Here is a 17,897-nt window from a genome sequence, read left to right on the forward strand (position 1 = left end):
CATCTATATGTGTCACCTGGAGTTGTTGATGCCGTTGTTCTCCAATGAGTTACCGATGCGGATCTCAGCACCATCAAGCCTCTCAGGACAGCAGTCTCCTCTGTTGGTGAGGGTGACATCTGTTATTCTGTACACATTCAGCAGGTCCACTCTCCACCACGGGTTTCTGTCTTTCAGAGTGTGGGTGCAGGATCCATAGTGTGTGTTTCTTTTCCCATCGATGGCATCGTAAGCGTTGCGATTTTCATACAGTGATGACTGAGTGGCCACTCCATTCAACGCCACATTTCCTACAGGTCCATTCAACGCCACATTTCCTACAGGGACATAGGGAAGAATGTTTGAATAGAGAAAGTACCTGTTTGATTGTTGTAAGCATAGCCTGTGGTTGACAGGACTTTTTGAAGATTAGGGCCCTGTTGAATTTGGGACCTCTGAATAAATCACCAGCTGACCAGGAAGGAGAGGAGGATACCTGAGGACAAACTGAGAACAGAGAAACTAGAAAATGTACATTTCCAAATTAAGATGCGCATGCTTGCTAGCTTGTATTTGTGTTTGTTAAATACGTTATAATAATGATAGTGACTGCATTAGTAATGGTAATGACTGGTTATAATTGAAAAACTAGTTTGATTAATTGAGTGATTGATTGATTTATAGCCTGAACAAGTGATGATTGATGTGGTGTCTGTATCTTTTTTTAAATGTATTGATTTATTTCACCTTTATTTAACCAGGTAGGCAAGTTGAGAACAAGTTCTCATTTACAATTGCGACCTGGCCAAGATAAAGCAAAGCAGTTCGACAGATACAACGACACAGAGTTACACATGGAGTAAAACAAACATACAGTTAAAGGTTCAAAAGATACTAATACTGTTGGGGGTGATTTTATGCTAATTTAAGCAACTTTAAATAGTTATAATTTATAAATATTTGTAAAATGTTAAAGTTGATTTTATTTTTGTAGCTGGAATGGTTAAATTGCAGTAGCATTTAAAATGTCTCCCACCGTGTATAGTTGACATTGTGTCCTTCAAATGTTATGTAAATTGTTGTGGCTTGATATCGCAAAAGTTTCACTTGAAACATTTCTGAATCATTATGTTTTAGAGTGCTACGTCCTTTATTTACTTCCACAGAGTCAGATGAACTCATGGAAAACAGTTTCATGACTCTGCGTCCTGTGTGAAGGAAGTTAGAGTTAGTTTTGCGAGCCAATGCTAACTAGCGTTAGTGCAGTGACTGGAAGACTGCAGGTAGAGTAGCTAACGCTAGAGTACCTGTATCTTGAGATACTGCTGTTTTAGTAACCACAACACCTACTTTCTCTTAACTTTGACAAATATTCAACATTTTGACCATTTTCCCAACAGCTTGGACAAAAACTTAGAGCATATGAAATCTGAAATCAGAACAGAAATGTGTTCAACCAATCAAGTTAGAGCACTGGGGGAGCATATAAAACTGATTATGTCACACAACTAACCCATACCCACTAAACTAGCCCACTATAACAAAACCCCATTCACTAACCAAACTATAATAGCAACCATGCTTACTATAGCTAACCCATGGCCTACCTATCTAAAACATTCACTATTACTTCTGCAATGTACTGCTACTATTACTTCTGGGCTGCTTACTACTACTACCTAGTCTCCCATTGAAGACTACTATCAACTATTTATAAAACAGTCCCTCCCTTTACTACACCGGCATCAATTCTTCAACACTAACAAACTTCTAAACGTCCTCCAGCATGCACCATCATATTTCTCTCCCCAAATATTAGCCATTTTGAGTAAAAATCTAGTTATCTAAGTCGAGTGGATGAAATAAGTGATCTAACTGTCTCAAAGTAATATAGTTGTTATTGTATTATGTAATACAGACAGTAATTTCCAATTGTTCAGTAAATTGAAATGTTTCCTTTGATCTTCAGCTTTTCTGTCTCCCTCTGATGCTGGTCTCTCTCTTTAATCAGGTTGTTATAACTGGTCTGTAGCTGGTCTCTCACTTTAATCAGGTTGTTACAACTGGTCTGTAGCTGGTCTCTCTCTTTAGTTAGGTTATTATTACATATCTGTAGCTGGTCTCTCACTTTAATCAGGTTGTTATAACTCATCTGTAGCTGGTCTCTCTCTTTAGTCAGGTTGTTATTACTGGTCTGTAGCTGGTCTCTCTCCTTCATCAGGTTGTTATAACTGGTCTGTAAGCTGTCTCTCTCTATAGTCAGGTTGTTATAACTGGTCTGTAGCTGGTCTCTCTCTATAGTCAGGTTGTTATAACTGGTCTGTAGCTGGTCTCTCTCTTTAGTCAGGTTGTTATAACTGGTCTGTAGCTGGTCTCTCTCTTTAGTCAGGAGCCAGTCTATGTCATGGAAAGAGCAGGTATTATTAATGTTCTGTACACTCAGTGTATAAAAGTAATGTAAACCTGTCACGCCCTGGTCGAAGTATGTATGTTTGTCTTCATTTATTTGGTTAGGCCAGGGTGTGACATGGGTTATTGTGGTACGTTTTTGTCATGGGGATTTTGTGGGGTGTCTAGCATAGTCTATGGCTGCCTGAGGCGGTTCTCAATCAGAGTCAGGTGATTATCGTTGTCTCTGATTGGGAACCATATTTAGGCAGCCATATTCTTTGAGTATTTTGTGGGTGATTGTTCCTGTCTCTGTGTTAGTTGTCACCAGATAGGCTGTATAGGTTTTCACGTTCCGTTTGTTGATTTTGTATTGTTCGTGTTTTTGTCGTTCAATAAACATGTATGGAAATGACCACGCTGCATTTTGGTCCGACTCTCCTTCGATGGAAGAAAACCGTAACAAAACCTTACTTGATGATGAATGCGACCAGTGAAGACAGTTACGAATTATTACCTGCAGGAGTACCATGAACTTCCAACTCACACAGAGTGAGCCATTCCGACCTGCCAGGGATGACCACAACAACGTAGCGACCCTCCATCTCATTGCACTGGAAGGTGTGGGACTCTCCTGCTGGGATGTGGGAGATGACGGCACATCTGAGTGAGAGAGTAAGAAAGATGGAGAGACAGATATGGAGTGAAAGGGAGAGAGAAAGAGATGAGATAATCAGAGTGATTTAAGACGTTCTATAATGTACCATAACATATTCTGACTCTGTTAAGTATGAAGCCACAGAATAGCTACAGTAGCATGGATGAAGACCAATGTATCAGAAAACCTTAGAGACAGGACATAAAAATGTACCAACATCTATATGTGTCACCTGGAGTTGTTGATGCCGTTGTTCTCCAATGAGTTACCGATGCGGATCTCAGCACCATCAAGCCTCTCAGGACAGCAGTCTCCTCTGTTGGTGAGGGTGACATCTGTTATTCTGTACACATTCAGCAGGTCCACTCTCCACCACGGGTTTCTGTCTTTCAGAGTGTGGGTGCAGGATCCATAGTGTGTGTTTCTTTTCCCATCGATGGCATCGTAAGCGTTGCGATTTTCATACAGTGATGACTGAGTGGCCACTCCATTCAACGCCACATTTCCTACAGGTCCATTCAACGCCACATTTCCTACAGGGACATAGGGAAGAATGTTTGAATAGAGAAAGTACCTGTTTGATTGTTGTAAGCATAGCCTGCGGTTGACAGGACTTTTGAAGATTAGGGCCCTGTTGAATTAGGGACCTCTGAATAAATCACCAGCTGACAAGGAAGGAGAGGAGGATACCTGAGGACGAACTGTCATGTTTTGTCTTATATTGTCTTGTCATTTTGCTTTCCCTTCTGTTCGTTTTCCCCCTGCTGGTCTTATTAGGTTCGTTCCCTTTTTTCTCTCTCCCTCCCTCTCTCTCTTCTCTCTATCGTTCCGTTCCTGCTCCCAGCTGTTCCTATTCCCCTACTCAATCATCTAGTCTTTTCACACCTGTTCCTTATCTTGCCCTCTGATTAGAGTCCCTATTTCTCCCCTTGTTTTCCGTTTCTGTCCTGTCGGATCCTTGTATATTGTTCACCGTGCTGTGTCTTTGTCTCGCCCTGTCGTGTCTTGTTTCCCTCAGATGCTGCGTGTGAGCAGGTGTCTGAGTCTGCTACGGTCGGTGCCTTCCCGAGGCAACCTACAGTTAATGGTCGAGTCTCCAGTCTGTCCTCGTCACTACGAGTGGAATTAAGTTTTTTATGTTTTGTTTTCTGCTCTGATTGTCCAGGAGTATTGCCTATTTCCTTTACTGGAATAAAGACTCTGTTTTCGCCAAGTCGCTTTTGGGTCCTCATTCACCTGCATAACAGAAGGATCCGAACAAGAATGGACCCAGCGACTACAGATTCTCGTAACACTGCCGTCGAGATCCAAGGAGCCATGCTCGGCAGACACGAGCAGGAATTGTCTGCTGCTCGTCATGCCGTTGAGAACCTGGCCGCTCAGGTTTCCGACCTCTCTGGACAGTTCCAGAGTCTTCGTCTCGTGCCACCTGCTACTTCCTGGTCTGCCGAGCCTCCGGAACCTAGGGTTAATAACCCACCTTGTTACTCCGGGCAGCCCACGGAGTGCCGCTCCTTTCTCACCCAGTGTGATATTGTGTTCTCTCTCCAACCCAACACATACTCTAGAGAGAGAGCTCGGGTTGCTTACGTCATATCACTCCTTACTGGCCGGGCTCGAGAGTGGGGCACAGCTATCTGGGAGGCAAGGGCTGATTGTTCTAACAATTACCTGAACTTTAAAGAGGAGATGATTCGGGTTTTTGATCATTCAGTTTTTGGTAGGGAGGCTTCTAGGGCCCTGGCTTCCCTATGTCAAGGTGATCGATCCATAACGGATTACTCTATAGAGTTTCGCACTCTTGCTGCCTCTAGTGACTGGAACGAGCCGGCGCTGCTCGCTCGTTTTCTGGAGGGACTCCACGCAGAGGTTAAAGATGAGATTCTCTCCTGGGAGGTTCCTTCCAGTGTGGACTCTTTGATTGCACTCGCCATCCGCATAGAACGACGGGAAGATCTTCGTCACCAAGCTCGTGGAAGAGAGCTCGCGTTAACGGTGTTTCCCCTCTCCGCATCGCAACCATCTCCCTCCTCTGGCTCAGAGACTGAGCCCATGCAGCTGGGAGGTATTCGCATCTCGACTAAGGAGAGGGAACGGAGGATCACCAACCGCCTGTGCCTCTATTGCGGACTTGCTGGACATTTTGTCAATTCATGTCCAGTAAAAGCTAGAGCTCATCAGTAAGCGGAGGGCTACTGGTGAGCGCTACTACTCAGGTCTCTCCATCAAGATCCTGTACTACTATGTCGGTGCATCTACGCTGGACCGGTTCGGGTGCTACATGCAGTGCCTTGATAGACTCTGGGGCTGAGGGTTGTTTTATGGACGAAGCATGGGCTCGGAAACATGACATTCCTCTCAGACAGTTAGGAAGCCTACGCCCATGTTCGCCTTAGATGGTAGTCATCTCCCCAGTATCAGATATGAGACACTACCTTTAACCCTCACAGTATCTGGTAACCACAGTGAGACTATTTCCTTTTTGATTTTTCGTTCACCTTTTACACCTGTTGTTTTGGGTCATCCCTGGTTAGTATGTCATAATCCTTCTATTAATTGGTCTAGTAATTCTATCCTATCCTGGAACGTTTCTTGTCATGTGAAGTGTTTAATGTCTGCTATCCCTCCCGTTTCTTCTGTCCCCACTTCTCAGGAGGAACCTGGCGATTTGACAGGAGTGCCGGAGGAATATCATGATCTGCGCACGGTCTTCAGTCGGTCCAGAGCCAACTCCCTTCCTCCTCACCGGTCGTATGATTGTAGTATTGATCTCCTTCCGGGGACCACTCCTCCTCGGGGTAGACTATACTCTCTGTCGGCTCCCGAACGTAAGGCTCTCGAGGATTATTTGTCTGTGTCTCTTGAGGCCGGCACCGTAGTGCCTTCTTCCTCCCCTGCCGGGGCGGGGGGTTTTTTTGTTAAGAAGAAGGACGGTACTCTGCGCCCCTGCGTGGATTATCGAGGGCTGAATGACATAACGGTTAAGAATCGTTATCCGCTTCCCCTTATGTCATCAGCCTTCGAGATTCTGCAGGGAGCCAGGTTCTTTACTAAGTTGGACCTTCGTAACGCTTACCATCTCGTGCGCATCAGAGAGGGGGACGAGTGGAAAACGGCGTTTAACACTCCGTTAGGGCATTTTGAGTACCGGGTTCTGCCGTTTGGTCTCGCTAATGTGCCAGCTGTTTTTCAGGCATTAGTTAATGATGTTCTGAGAGACATGCTGAACATCTTTGTTTTTGTCTACCTTGACGATATCCTGATTTTTTCACCGTCACTCGAGATTCATGTTCAGCACGTTCGACGTGTACTCCAGCCCCTTTTTAGAGAATTGTCTCTACGTGAAGGCTGAGAAGTGCTCTTTTCATGTCTCCTCCGTCACTTTTCTCGGTTCTGTTATTTCCGCTGAAGGCATTCAGATGGATCCCGCTAAGGTCCAGGCTGTCAGTGATTGGCCCGTTCCAAGGTCACGTGTCGAGTTGCAGCGCTTTCTAGGTTTCGCTAATTTCTATCGGCGTTTCATTCGTAATTTCGGTCAAGTTGCTGCCCCTCTCACAGCTCTTACTTCTGTCAAGACGTGTTTTAAGTGGTCCAGTTCCGCCCAGGGAGCTTTTGATCTTCTCAAGAAACGTTTTACGTCCGCTCCTATCCTCGTTACTCCTGACGTCACTAAACAATTCATTGTCGAGGTTGACGCTTCAGAGGTAGGCGTGGGAGCCATTCTATCCCAGCGCTTCCAGTCTGACGATAAGGTTCATCCTTGCGCTTATTTTTCTCATCGCCTGTCGCCATCGGAACGCAACTATGATGTGGGTAACCGCGAACTGCTCGCCATCCGCTTAGCCCTAGGCGAATGGCGACAGTGGTTGGAGAGGGCGACCGTTCCTTTTGTCGTTTGGACAGACCATAAGAACCTTGAGTACATCCGTTCTGCCAAACGACTTAATGCACGTCAAGCTCGTTGGGCGTTGTTTTTCACTCGTTTCGAGTTTGTGATTTCTTACCGTCCGGGTAGTAAGAACACCAAGCCTGATGCCTTATCCCGTCTCTTTAGTTCTTCTGTGGCTTCTACTGATCCCGAGGGGATTCTTCCTTATGGGCGTGTTGTCGGGTTGACAGTCTGGGGAATTGAAAGACAGGTTAAGCAAGCACTCACGCACACTGCGTCGCCGCGCGCTTGTCCTAGTAACCTTCTTTTCGTTCCTGTTTCTACTCGTCTGGCTTTTCTTCAGTGGGCTCACTCTGCCAAGTTAGCTGGTCATCCCGGCGTTCGAGGTACTCTTGCTTCTATTCGCCAGCGCTTTTGGTGGCCTACTCAGGAGCGTGACACGCGCCATTTCGTGGCTGCTTGTTCGGACTGCGAGCAGACTAAGTCAGGTAACTCTCCTCCTGCCGGTCGTCTCAGACCGCTTCCCATTCCTTCTCGACCATGGTCTCACATAGCCTTAGACTTCATTACCGGTCTGCCTTTGTCTGCGGGGAAGACTGTGATTCTTACGGTTGTCGATAGGTTCTCTAAGGTGGCACATTTCATTCCCCTCGCTAAGCTTCCTTCCGCTAAGGAGACGGCACAAATCATCATCGAGAATGTGTTCAGAATTCATGGCCTCCCGTTAGACGCCGTTTCAGACAGAGGTCCGCAATTCACGTCACAGTTTTGGAGGGAGTTCTGTCGTTTGATTGGTGCGTCCGTCAGTCTCTCTTCCGGGTTTCATCCCCAGTCTAACGGTCAAGCAGAAAGGGCCAATCAGACGATTGGTCGCATACTACGCAGCCTTTCATTTAGAAACCCTGCGTCTTGGGCAGAACAGCTCCCCTGGGCAGAATACGCTCACAACTCGCTTCCTTCGTCTGCTACCGGGTTATCTCCGTTTCAGAGTAGTCTGGGTTACCAGCCTCCTCTGTTCTCATCCCAGCTTGCCGAGTCCAGCGTTCCCTCCGCTCAAGCGTTTGTCCAACGTTGTGAGCGCACCTGGAGGAGGGTGAGGTCTGCACTTTGCCGTTACAGGGCACAGACTGTGAGAGCCGCCAATAAACGTAGGATTAAGAGTCCTAGGTATTGTTGCGGCCAGAGAGTGTGGCTTTCCACTCGTAACCTTCCCCTTACGACAGCTTCTCGTAAGTTGACTCCGCGGTTCATTGGTCCGTTCCGTGTCTCCCAGGTCGTCAATCCTGTCGCTGTGCGACTGCTTCTTCCGCGACATCTTCGTCGCGTCCATCCTGTCTTCCATGTCTCCTGTGTCAAGCCCTTTCTTCGCACCCCGTTCGTCTTCCCTCCCCCCCCCCGTCCTTGTTGAGAGTGCACCTATTTACAAGGTACGTAGGATCATGGACATGCGTTCTCGGGGACGGGGTCACCAATACTTAGTGGATTGGGAGGGTTACGGTCCGGAGGAGAGGAGTTGGGTTCCGTCTCGGGACGTGCTGGACCGTTCGCTGATTGATGATTTCCTCCGTTGCCGCCAGGATTCCTCCTCGAGTGCGCCAGGAGGCGCTCGGTGAGTGGGGGGGTACTGTCATGTTTTGTCTTATATTGTCTTGTCATTTTGCTTTCCCTTCTGTTCGTTTTCCCCTGCTGGTCTTATTAGGTTCGTTCCCTTTTTCTCTCTCCCTCCCTCTCTCTCTTCTCTCTATCGTTCCGTTCCTGCTCCCAGCTGTTCCTATTCCCCTACTCAATCATCTAGTCTTTTCACACCTGTTCCTTATCTTGCCCTCTGATTAGAGTCCCTATTTCTCCCCTTGTTTTCCGTTTCTGTCCTGTCGGATCCTTGTATATTGTTCGCCGTGCTGTGTCTTTGTCTCGCCCTGTCGTGTCTTGTTTCCCTCAGATGCTGCGTGTGAGCAGGTGTCTGAGTCTGCTACGGTCGGTGCCTTCCCGAGGCAACCTACAGTTAATGGTCGAGTCTCCAGTCTGTCCTCGTCACTACGAGTGGAATTAAGTTTTTTATGTTTTGTTTTCTGCTCTGATTGTCCAGGAGTATTGCCTATTTCCTTTACTGGAATAAAGACTCTGTTTTCGCCAAGTCGCTTTTGGGTCCTCATTCACCTGCATAACACGAACTGAGAACAGAGAAACTAGAAAATGTCAATTTTCAAAATAAATGTGCATGCTTGCAAGCTTGTATTTGTGGTTGTTAAATACGTTATAGTAATGATAGTGACTGCAGTAGTAATGGTAATGACTGGTTATAATTGAAAAAGTAGTTTGATTAATTGAGTGATTGATTGATTTATAGCCTGAACAAGTGATAATTGATGTGGTGTCTGTATCTTTAAAGGTTCAAAAGATACTAATACTGTTGGGGGTGATTTTATGCTAATTTAAGCAACTTTAAATAGTTATAATTTATAAATATTTGTAAAATGTTAAAGTTGATTTTATTTTTGTAGCTGGAATGGTTAAATTGCAGTAGCATTTAAAATGTCTCCCACCGTGTATAGTTGACATTGTGTCCTTAAAATGTTATGTAAATTATTGTGGCTTGATATAGCAAAAGTTTCACTTGAAACATTTCTGAATCATTATGTTTTAGAGTGCTACGTCCTTTATTTACTTCCACAGAGTCAGATGAACTCATGGAAAACAGTTTCATGACTCTGCGTCCTGTGTGAAGGAAGTTAGAGTTAGTTTTGCGAGCCAATGCTAACTAGCTTTAGTGCAGTGACTGGAAGACTGCAGGTAGAGTAGCTAACACTAGAGTACCTGTATCTTGAGATACTGCTGTTTTAGTAACCACAACACCTACTTTCTCTTAACTTTGACAAATATTCAACATTTTGACCATTTTCCCAACAGCTTGGACAAAAACTTAGAGCATATGAAATCTGAAATCAGAACAGAAATGTGTTCAACCAATCAAGTTAGAGCACTGGGGGAGCATATAAAACTGATTATGTCACACAACTAACCCATACCCACTAAACTAGCCCACTATAACAAAACCCCATTCACTAACCAAACTATAATAGCAACCATGCTTACTATAGCTAACCCATGGCCTACCTATCTAAAACATTCACTATTACTTCTGCAATGTACTGCTACTATTACTTCTGGGCTGCTTACTACTACTACCTTGTCTCCCATTGAAGACTACTATCAACTATTTATAAAACAGTCCCTCCCTTTACTACACCGGCATCAATTCTTCAACACTAACAAACTTCTAAACGTCTTCCAGCATGCACCATCATATTTCTCTCCCCAAATATTAGCCATTTTGAGTAAAAATGTAGTAATCTAAGTCTAGTGGATGAAATAAGTGATCTAACTGTCTCAAAGTAATATAGTTGTTATTGTATTATGTAATATAGACAGTAATTTCCAATTGTTCAGTAAATTGAAGTGTTTCCTTTGATCTTCAGCTTTTCTCTCTCCCTCTGATGCTGGTCTCTCTCTTTAGTCAGGTTGTTACAACTGGTCTGTAGCTGGTCTCTCTCTTTAATCAGGTTGTTATAACTGGTCTGTAGCTGGTCTCTCGCTTTAGTCAGGTTATTATTACATATCTGTAGCTGGTCTCCCACTTCAATCAGGTTGTTATAACTCGTCTGTAGCTGGTCTCTCTTTAGTCAGGTTGTTATAACTCATCTGTAGCTGGTCTCTCTCTTTAGTCAGGTTGTTATTACTGGTCTGTAGCTGGTCTCTCTCCTTCATCAGGTTGTTATAACTGGTCTGTAAGCTGTCTCTCTCTATAGTCAGGTTGTTATAACTGGTCTGTAGCTGGTCTCTCTCTTTAGTCAGGTTGTTATAACTGGTCTGTAGCTGGTCTCTCTCTTTAGTCAGGAGCCAGTCTATGTCATGGAAAGAGCAGGTGTTATTAATGTTCTGTACACTCAGTGTATAAAAGTAATGTAAACCTGTCACGCCCTGGTCGAAGTATGTATGTTTTGTCTTCATTTTTTTGGTCAGGCCATGGTGTGGCATGGGTTATTGTGGAGCATTTTTGTCATGGGGTTTTTGTGGGATGTCTAGCATAGTCTATGGCTGCCTGAGGCGGTTCTCAATCAGAGTCAGGTGATTATCGTTGTCTCTGATTGGGAACCATATTTAGGCAGCCATATTCTTTGAGTATTTTGTGGGTGATTGTTCCTGTCTCTGTGTTAGTTGTCACCAGATAGGCTGTATAGGTTTTCACGTTCCGTTTGTTGATTTTGTATTGTTCGTGTTTTTGTCGTTCAATAAACATGTATGGAAATGACCACGCTGCATTTTGGTCCGACTCTCCTTCGATGGAAGAAAACCGTAACAAAACCTTACTTGATGATGAATGCGACCAGTGAAGACAGTTACGGATTATTACCTGCAGGAGTACCATGAACTTCCAACTCACACAGAGTGAGCCATTCCGACCTGCCAGGGATGACCACAACAACGTAGCGACCCTCCATCTCATTGCACTGGAAGGTGTGGGACTCTCCTGCTGGGATGTGGGAGATGACGGCACATCTGAGCGAGAGAGTAAGAAAGATGGAGAGACAGATATGGAGTGAAAGGGAGAGAGAAAGAGATGAGATAATCAGAGTGATTTAAGACGTTCTATAATGTACCATAACATATTCTGACTCTGTTAAGTATGAAGCCACAGAATAGCTACAGTAGCATGGATGAAGACCAATGTATCAGAAAACCTTAGAGACAGGACATAAAAATGTACCAACATCTATATGTGTCACCTGGAGTTGTTGATGCCGTTGTTCTCCAATGAGTTACCGATGCGGATCTCAGCACCATCAAGCCTCTCAGGACAGCAGTCTCCTCTGTTGGTGAGGGTGACATCTGTTATTCTGTACACATTCAGCAGGTCCACTCTCCACCACGGGTTTCTGTCTTTCAGAGTGTGGGTGCAGGATCCATAGTGTGTGTTTCTTTTCCCATCGATGGCATCGTAAGCGTTGCGATTTTTATACAGTGATGACTGAGTGGCCACTCCATTCAACGCCACATTTCCTACAGGAACATAGAGAAGAATGTTTGAATGTAGAAAGTACCTGTTTGATTTTTGTAAGCATAGCCTGTGGTTGACAGAACTGAGAACAGAGAAACTAGAAAATGTAAATTTCCAAATTAAAATGTGCATGCTTGCTAGCTTGTATTTGTGGTTGTTATATACGTTATAGTAATGATAGTGACTGCAGTAGTAATGGTAATGACTGGTTATAATTGAAAAATTTGTTTGATTAATTGAGTGATTGATTGATTTATAGCCTGAACAAGTGATAATTGATGGATAAGAGCGTCTGCTAAATGACTTAAATGTAATGTAAATGTAATGTGGTGTCTGTATCTTTAAAGGTTCAAAAGATACTAATACTGTTGGGGGTGATTTTATGCTAATTTAAGCAACTTTAAATAGTTATAATTTATAAATATTTGTAAAATGTTAAAGTTGATTTTATGTTTGTAGCTGGAATGGTTAAATTGCAGTAGCATTTAAAATGTCTCCCACCGTGTATAGTTGACATTGTGTCCTTAAAATGTTATGCAAATTATTGTGGCTTGATATCGCAAAAGTTTCACTTGAAACATTTCTGAATCATTATGTTTTAGAGTGCTACGTCCTTTATTTACTTCCACAGAGTCAGATGAACTCATGGAAAACAGTTTCATGACTCTGCGTCCTGTGTGAAGGAAGTTAGAGTTAGTTTTGCGAGCCAATGCTAACTAGCGTTAGTGCAGTGACTGGAAGACTGCAGGTAGAGTAGCTAACACTAGAGTACCTGTATCTTGAGATACTGCTGTTTTAGTAACCACAACACCTACTTTCTCTTAACTTTGACAAATATTCAACATTTTGACCATTTTCCCAACAGCTTGGACAAAAACTTAGAGCATATGAAATCTGAAATCAGAACAGAAATGTGTTCAACCAATCAAGTTAGAGCACTGGGGAGCATATAAAACTGATTATGTCACACAACTAACCCATACCCACTAAACTAGCCCACTATAACAAAACCCCATTCACTAACCAAACTATAATAGCAACCATGCTTACTATAGCTAACCCATGGCCTACCTATCTAAAACATTCACTATTACTTCTGCAATGTACTGCTACTATTACTTCTGGGCTGCTTACTACTACTACCTTGTCTCCCATTGAAGACTACTATCAACTATTTATAAAACAGTCCCTCCCTTTACTACACCGGCATCAATTCTTCAACACTAACAAACTTCTAAACGTCTTCCAGCATGCACCATCATATTTCTCTCCCCAAATATTAGCCATTTTGAGTAAAAATGTAGTAATCTAAGTCTAGTGGATGAAATAAGTGATCTAACTGTCTCAAAGTAATATAGTTGTTATTGTATTATGTAATATAGACAGTAATTTCCAATTGTTCAGTAAATTGAAGTGTTTCCTTTGATCTTCAGCTTTTCTGTCTCCCTCTGATGCTGGTCTCTTTAGTCAGGTTGTTACAACTGGTCTGTAGCTGGTCTCTCTCTTTAATCAGGTTGTTATAACTGGTCTGTAGCTGGTCTCTCGCTTTAGTCAGGTTATTATTACATATCTGTAGCTGGTCTCCCACTTCAATCAGGTTGTTATAACTCGTCTGTAGCTGGTCTCTCTTTAGTCAGGTTGTTATAACTCATCTGTAGCTGGTCTCTCTCTTTAGTCAGGTTGTTATTACTGGTCTGTAGCTGGTCTCTCTCCTTCATCAGGTTGTTATAACTGGTCTGTAAGCTGTCTCTCTCTATAGTCAGGTTGTTATAACTGGTCTGTAGCTGGTCTCTCTCTTTAGTCAGGTTGTTATAACTGGTCTGTAGCTGGTCTCTCTCTTTAGTCAGGAGCCAGTCTATGTCATGGAAAGAGCAGGTGTTATTAATGTTCTGTACACTCAGTGTATAAAAGTAATGTAAACCTGTCACGCCCTGGTCGAAGTATGTATGTTTTGTCTTCATTTTTTTGGTCAGGCCATGGTGTGGCATGGGTTATTGTGGAGCATTTTTGTCATGGGGTTTTTGTGGGATGTCTAGCATAGTCTATGGCTGCCTGAGGCGGTTCTCAATCAGAGTCAGGTGATTATCGTTGTCTCTGATTGGGAACCATATTTAGGCAGCCATATTCTTTGAGTATTTTGTGGGTGATTGTTCCTGTCTCTGTGTTAGTTGTCACCAGATAGGCTGTATAGGTTTTCACGTTCCGTTTGTTGATTTTGTATTGTTCGTGTTTTTGTCGTTCAATAAACATGTATGGAAATGACCACGCTGCATTTTGGTCCGACTCTCCTTCGATGGAAGAAAACCGTAACAAAACCTTACTTGATGATGAATGCGACCAGTGAAGACAGTTACGGATTATTACCTGCAGGAGTACCATGAACTTCCAACTCACACAGAGTGAGCCATTCCGACCTGCCAGGGATGACCACAACAACGTAGCGACCCTCCATCTCATTGCACTGGAAGGTGTGGGACTCTCCTGCTGGGATGTGGGAGATGACGGCACATCTGAGCGAGAGAGTAAGAAAGATGGAGAGACAGATATGGAGTGAAAGGGAGAGAGAAAGAGATGAGATAATCAGAGTGATTTAAGACGTTCTATAATGTACCATAACATATTCTGACTCTGTTAAGTATGAAGCCACAGAATAGCTACAGTAGCATGGATGAAGACCAATGTATCAGAAAACCTTAGAGACAGGACATAAAAATGTACCAACATCTATATGTGTCACCTGGAGTTGTTGATGCCGTTGTTCTCCAATGAGTTACCGATGCGGATCTCAGCACCATCAAGCCTCTCAGGACAGCAGTCTCCTCTGTTGGTGAGGGTGACATCTGTTATTCTGTACACATTCAGCAGGTCCACTCTCCACCACGGGTTTCTGTCTTTCAGAGTGTGGGTGCAGGATCCATAGTGTGTGTTTCTTTTCCCATCGATGGCATCGTAAGCGTTGCGATTTTTATACAGTGATGACTGAGTGGCCACTCCATTCAACGCCACATTTCCTACAGGAACATAGAGAAGAATGTTTGAATGTAGAAAGTACCTGTTTGATTTTTGTAAGCATAGCCTGTGGTTGACAGAACTGAGAACAGAGAAACTAGAAAATGTAAATTTCCAAATTAAAATGTGCATGCTTGCTAGCTTGTATTTGTGGTTGTTATATACGTTATAGTAATGATAGTGACTGCAGTAGTAATGGTAATGACTGGTTATAATTGAAAAATTTGTTTGATTAATTGAGTGATTGATTGATTTATAGCCTGAACAAGTGATAATTGATGGATAAGAGCGTCTGCTAAATGACTTAAATGTAATGTAAATGTAATGTGGTGTCTGTATCTTTAAAGGTTCAAAAGATACTAATACTGTTGGGGGTGATTTTATGCTAATTTAAGCAACTTTAAATAGTTATAATTTATAAATATTTGTAAAATGTTAAAGTTGATTTTATGTTTGTAGCTGGAATGGTTAAATTGCAGTAGCATTTAAAATGTCTCCCACCGTGTATAGTTGACATTGTGTCCTTAAAATGTTATGCAAATTATTGTGGCTTGATATCGCAAAAGTTTCACTTGAAACATTTCTGAATCATTATGTTTTAGAGTGCTACGTCCTTTATTTACTTCCACAGAGTCAGATGAACTCATGGAAAACAGTTTCATGACTCTGCGTCCTGTGTGAAGGAAGTTAGAGTTAGTTTTGCGAGCCAATGCTAACTAGCGTTAGTGCAGTGACTGGAAGACTGCAGGTAGAGTAGCTAACACTAGAGTACCTGTATCTTGAGATACTGCTGTTTTAGTAACCACAACACCTACTTTCTCTTAACTTTGACAAATATTCAACATTTTGACCATTTTCCCAACAGCTTGGACAAAAACTTAGAGCATAAAATCTGAAATCAGAACAGAAATGTGTTCAACCAATCAAGTTAGAGCACTGGGGGAGCATATAAAACTGATTATGTCACACAACTAACCCATACCCACTAAACTAGCCCACTATAACAAAACCCCATTCACTAACCAAACTATAATAGCAACCATGCTTACTATAGCTAACCCATGGCCTACCTATCTAAAACATTCACTATTACTTCTGCAATGTACTGCTACTAGTACTTCTGGGCTGCTTACTACTACTACCTTGTCTCCCATTGAAGACTACTATCAACTATTTATAAAACAGTACCTCCCTCTACTACACCGGCATCAATTCTTCAACACTAACAAACTTCTAAACGTCTTCCAGCATGCACCATCATATTTCTCTCCCCAAATATTAGCCATTTTGAGTAAAAATGTAGTAATCTAAGTCTAGTGGATGAAATAAGTGATCTAACTGTCTCAAAGTAATATAGTTGTTATTGTATTATGTAATATAGACAGTAATTTCCAATTGTTCAGTAAATTGAAGTGTTTCCTTTGATCTTCAGCTTTTCTGTCTCCCTCTGATGCTGGTCTCTCTCTTTAGTCAGGTTGTTACAACTGGTCTGTAGCTGGTCTCTCTCTTTAATCAGGTTGTTATAACTGGTCTGTAGCTGGTCTCTCGCTTTAGTCAGGTTATTATTACATATCTGTAGCTGGTCTCCCACTTCAATCAGGTTGTTATAACTCGTCTGTAGCTGGTCTCTCTTTAGTCAGGTTGTTATAACTCATCTGTAGCTGGTCTCTCTCTTTAGTCAGGTTGTTATTACTGGTCTGTAGCTGGTCTCTCTCCTTCATCAGGTTGTTATAACTGGTCTGTAAGCTGTCTCTCTCTATAGTCAGGTTGTTATAACTGGTCTGTAGCTGGTCTCTCTCTTTAGTCAGGTTGTTATAACTGGTCTGTAGCTGGTCTCTCTCTTTAGTCAGGAGCCAGTCTATGTCATGGAAAGAGCAGGTGTTATTAATGTTCTGTACACTCAGTGTATAAAAGTAATGTAAACCTGTCACGCCCTGGTCGAAGTATGTATGTTTTGTCTTCATTTTTTTGGTCAGGCCATGGTGTGGCATGGGTTATTGTGGAGCATTTTTGTCATGGGGTTTTTGTGGGATGTCTAGCATAGTCTATGGCTGCCTGAGGCGGTTCTCAATCAGAGTCAGGTGATTATCGTTGTCTCTGATTGGGAACCATATTTAGGCAGCCATATTCTTTGAGTATTTTGTGGGTGATTGTTCCTGTCTCTGTGTTAGTTGTCACCAGATAGGCTGTATAGGTTTTCACGTTCCGTTTGTTGATTTTGTATTGTTCGTGTTTTTGTCGTTCAATAAACATGTATGGAAATGACCACGCTGCATTTTGGTCCGACTCTCCTTCGATGGAAGAAAACCGTAACAAAACCTTACTTGATGATGAATGCGACCAGTGAAGACAGTTACGGATTATTACCTGCAGGAGTACCATGAACTTCCAACTCACACAGAGTGAGCCATTCCGACCTGCCAGGGATGACCACAACAACGTAGCGACCCTCCATCTCATTGCACTGGAAGGTGTGGGACTCTCCTGCTGGGATGTGGGAGATGACGGCACATCTGAGCGAGAGAGTAAGAAAGATGGAGAGACAGATATGGAGTGAAAGGGAGAGAGAAAGAGATGAGATAATCAGAGTGATTTAAGACGTTCTATAATGTACCATAACATATTCTGACTCTGTTAAGTATGAAGCCACAGAATAGCTACAGTAGCATGGATGAAGACCAATGTATCAGAAAACCTTAGAGACAGGACATAAAAATGTACCAACATCTATATGTGTCACCTGGAGCTGTTGATGCCGTTGTTCTCCAATGAGTTACCGATGCGGATCTCAGCACCATCAAGCCTCTCAGGACAGCAGTCTCCTCTGTTGGTGAGGGTGACATCTGTTATTCTGTACACATTCAGCAGGTCCACTCTCCACCACGGGTTTCTGTCTTTCAGAGTGTGGGTGCAGGATC

The 17,897-nt window shown here is 43.1% G+C and overlaps 2 protein-coding genes across 4 annotated transcripts in view; one reads left to right on the forward strand and one right to left on the reverse strand.

Annotated features, from left to right (window-relative positions):
• The window catches only part of LOC124025655, a 20,636-nt gene extending 2,781 nt beyond the window's left edge, over positions 1–17,855 (reverse strand). Inside the window, exons 1-8 of one of the 3 annotated variants that reach the window (XM_046338994.1) lie at positions 17,720–17,855; positions 17,347–17,492; positions 14,708–14,981; positions 14,335–14,480; positions 11,953–11,972; positions 3,258–3,565; positions 2,885–3,030; positions 17–317 (exon numbers count right to left, since the gene is read on the reverse strand). In XM_046338994.1, coding sequence (XP_046194950.1) covers positions 17–317; positions 2,885–3,030; positions 3,258–3,565; positions 11,953–11,972; positions 14,335–14,480; positions 14,708–14,981; positions 17,347–17,434 — 1,283 coding nt within the window. In that variant the 5' untranslated portion in view covers positions 17,435–17,492; positions 17,720–17,855. Of the gene's footprint in view, positions 1–16; positions 325–2,884; positions 3,031–3,257; positions 3,566–11,325; positions 11,472–11,698; positions 11,973–14,334; positions 14,481–14,707; positions 14,982–17,346; positions 17,493–17,719 lie in introns of all 3 variants that reach the window. The other 2 variants (XM_046339001.1, XM_046339009.1) reach the window with 2 other exon arrangements.
• Positions 1–17,897, forward strand: part of grip2b (glutamate receptor interacting protein 2b) — a 240,773-nt gene that overhangs the window by 39,045 nt on the left and 183,831 nt on the right.

This window comes from Oncorhynchus gorbuscha, linkage group LG03 (assembly GCF_021184085.1).
Source record: "Oncorhynchus gorbuscha isolate QuinsamMale2020 ecotype Even-year linkage group LG03, OgorEven_v1.0, whole genome shotgun sequence".
NCBI lineage: Eukaryota > Metazoa > Chordata > Actinopteri > Salmoniformes > Salmonidae > Oncorhynchus > Oncorhynchus gorbuscha.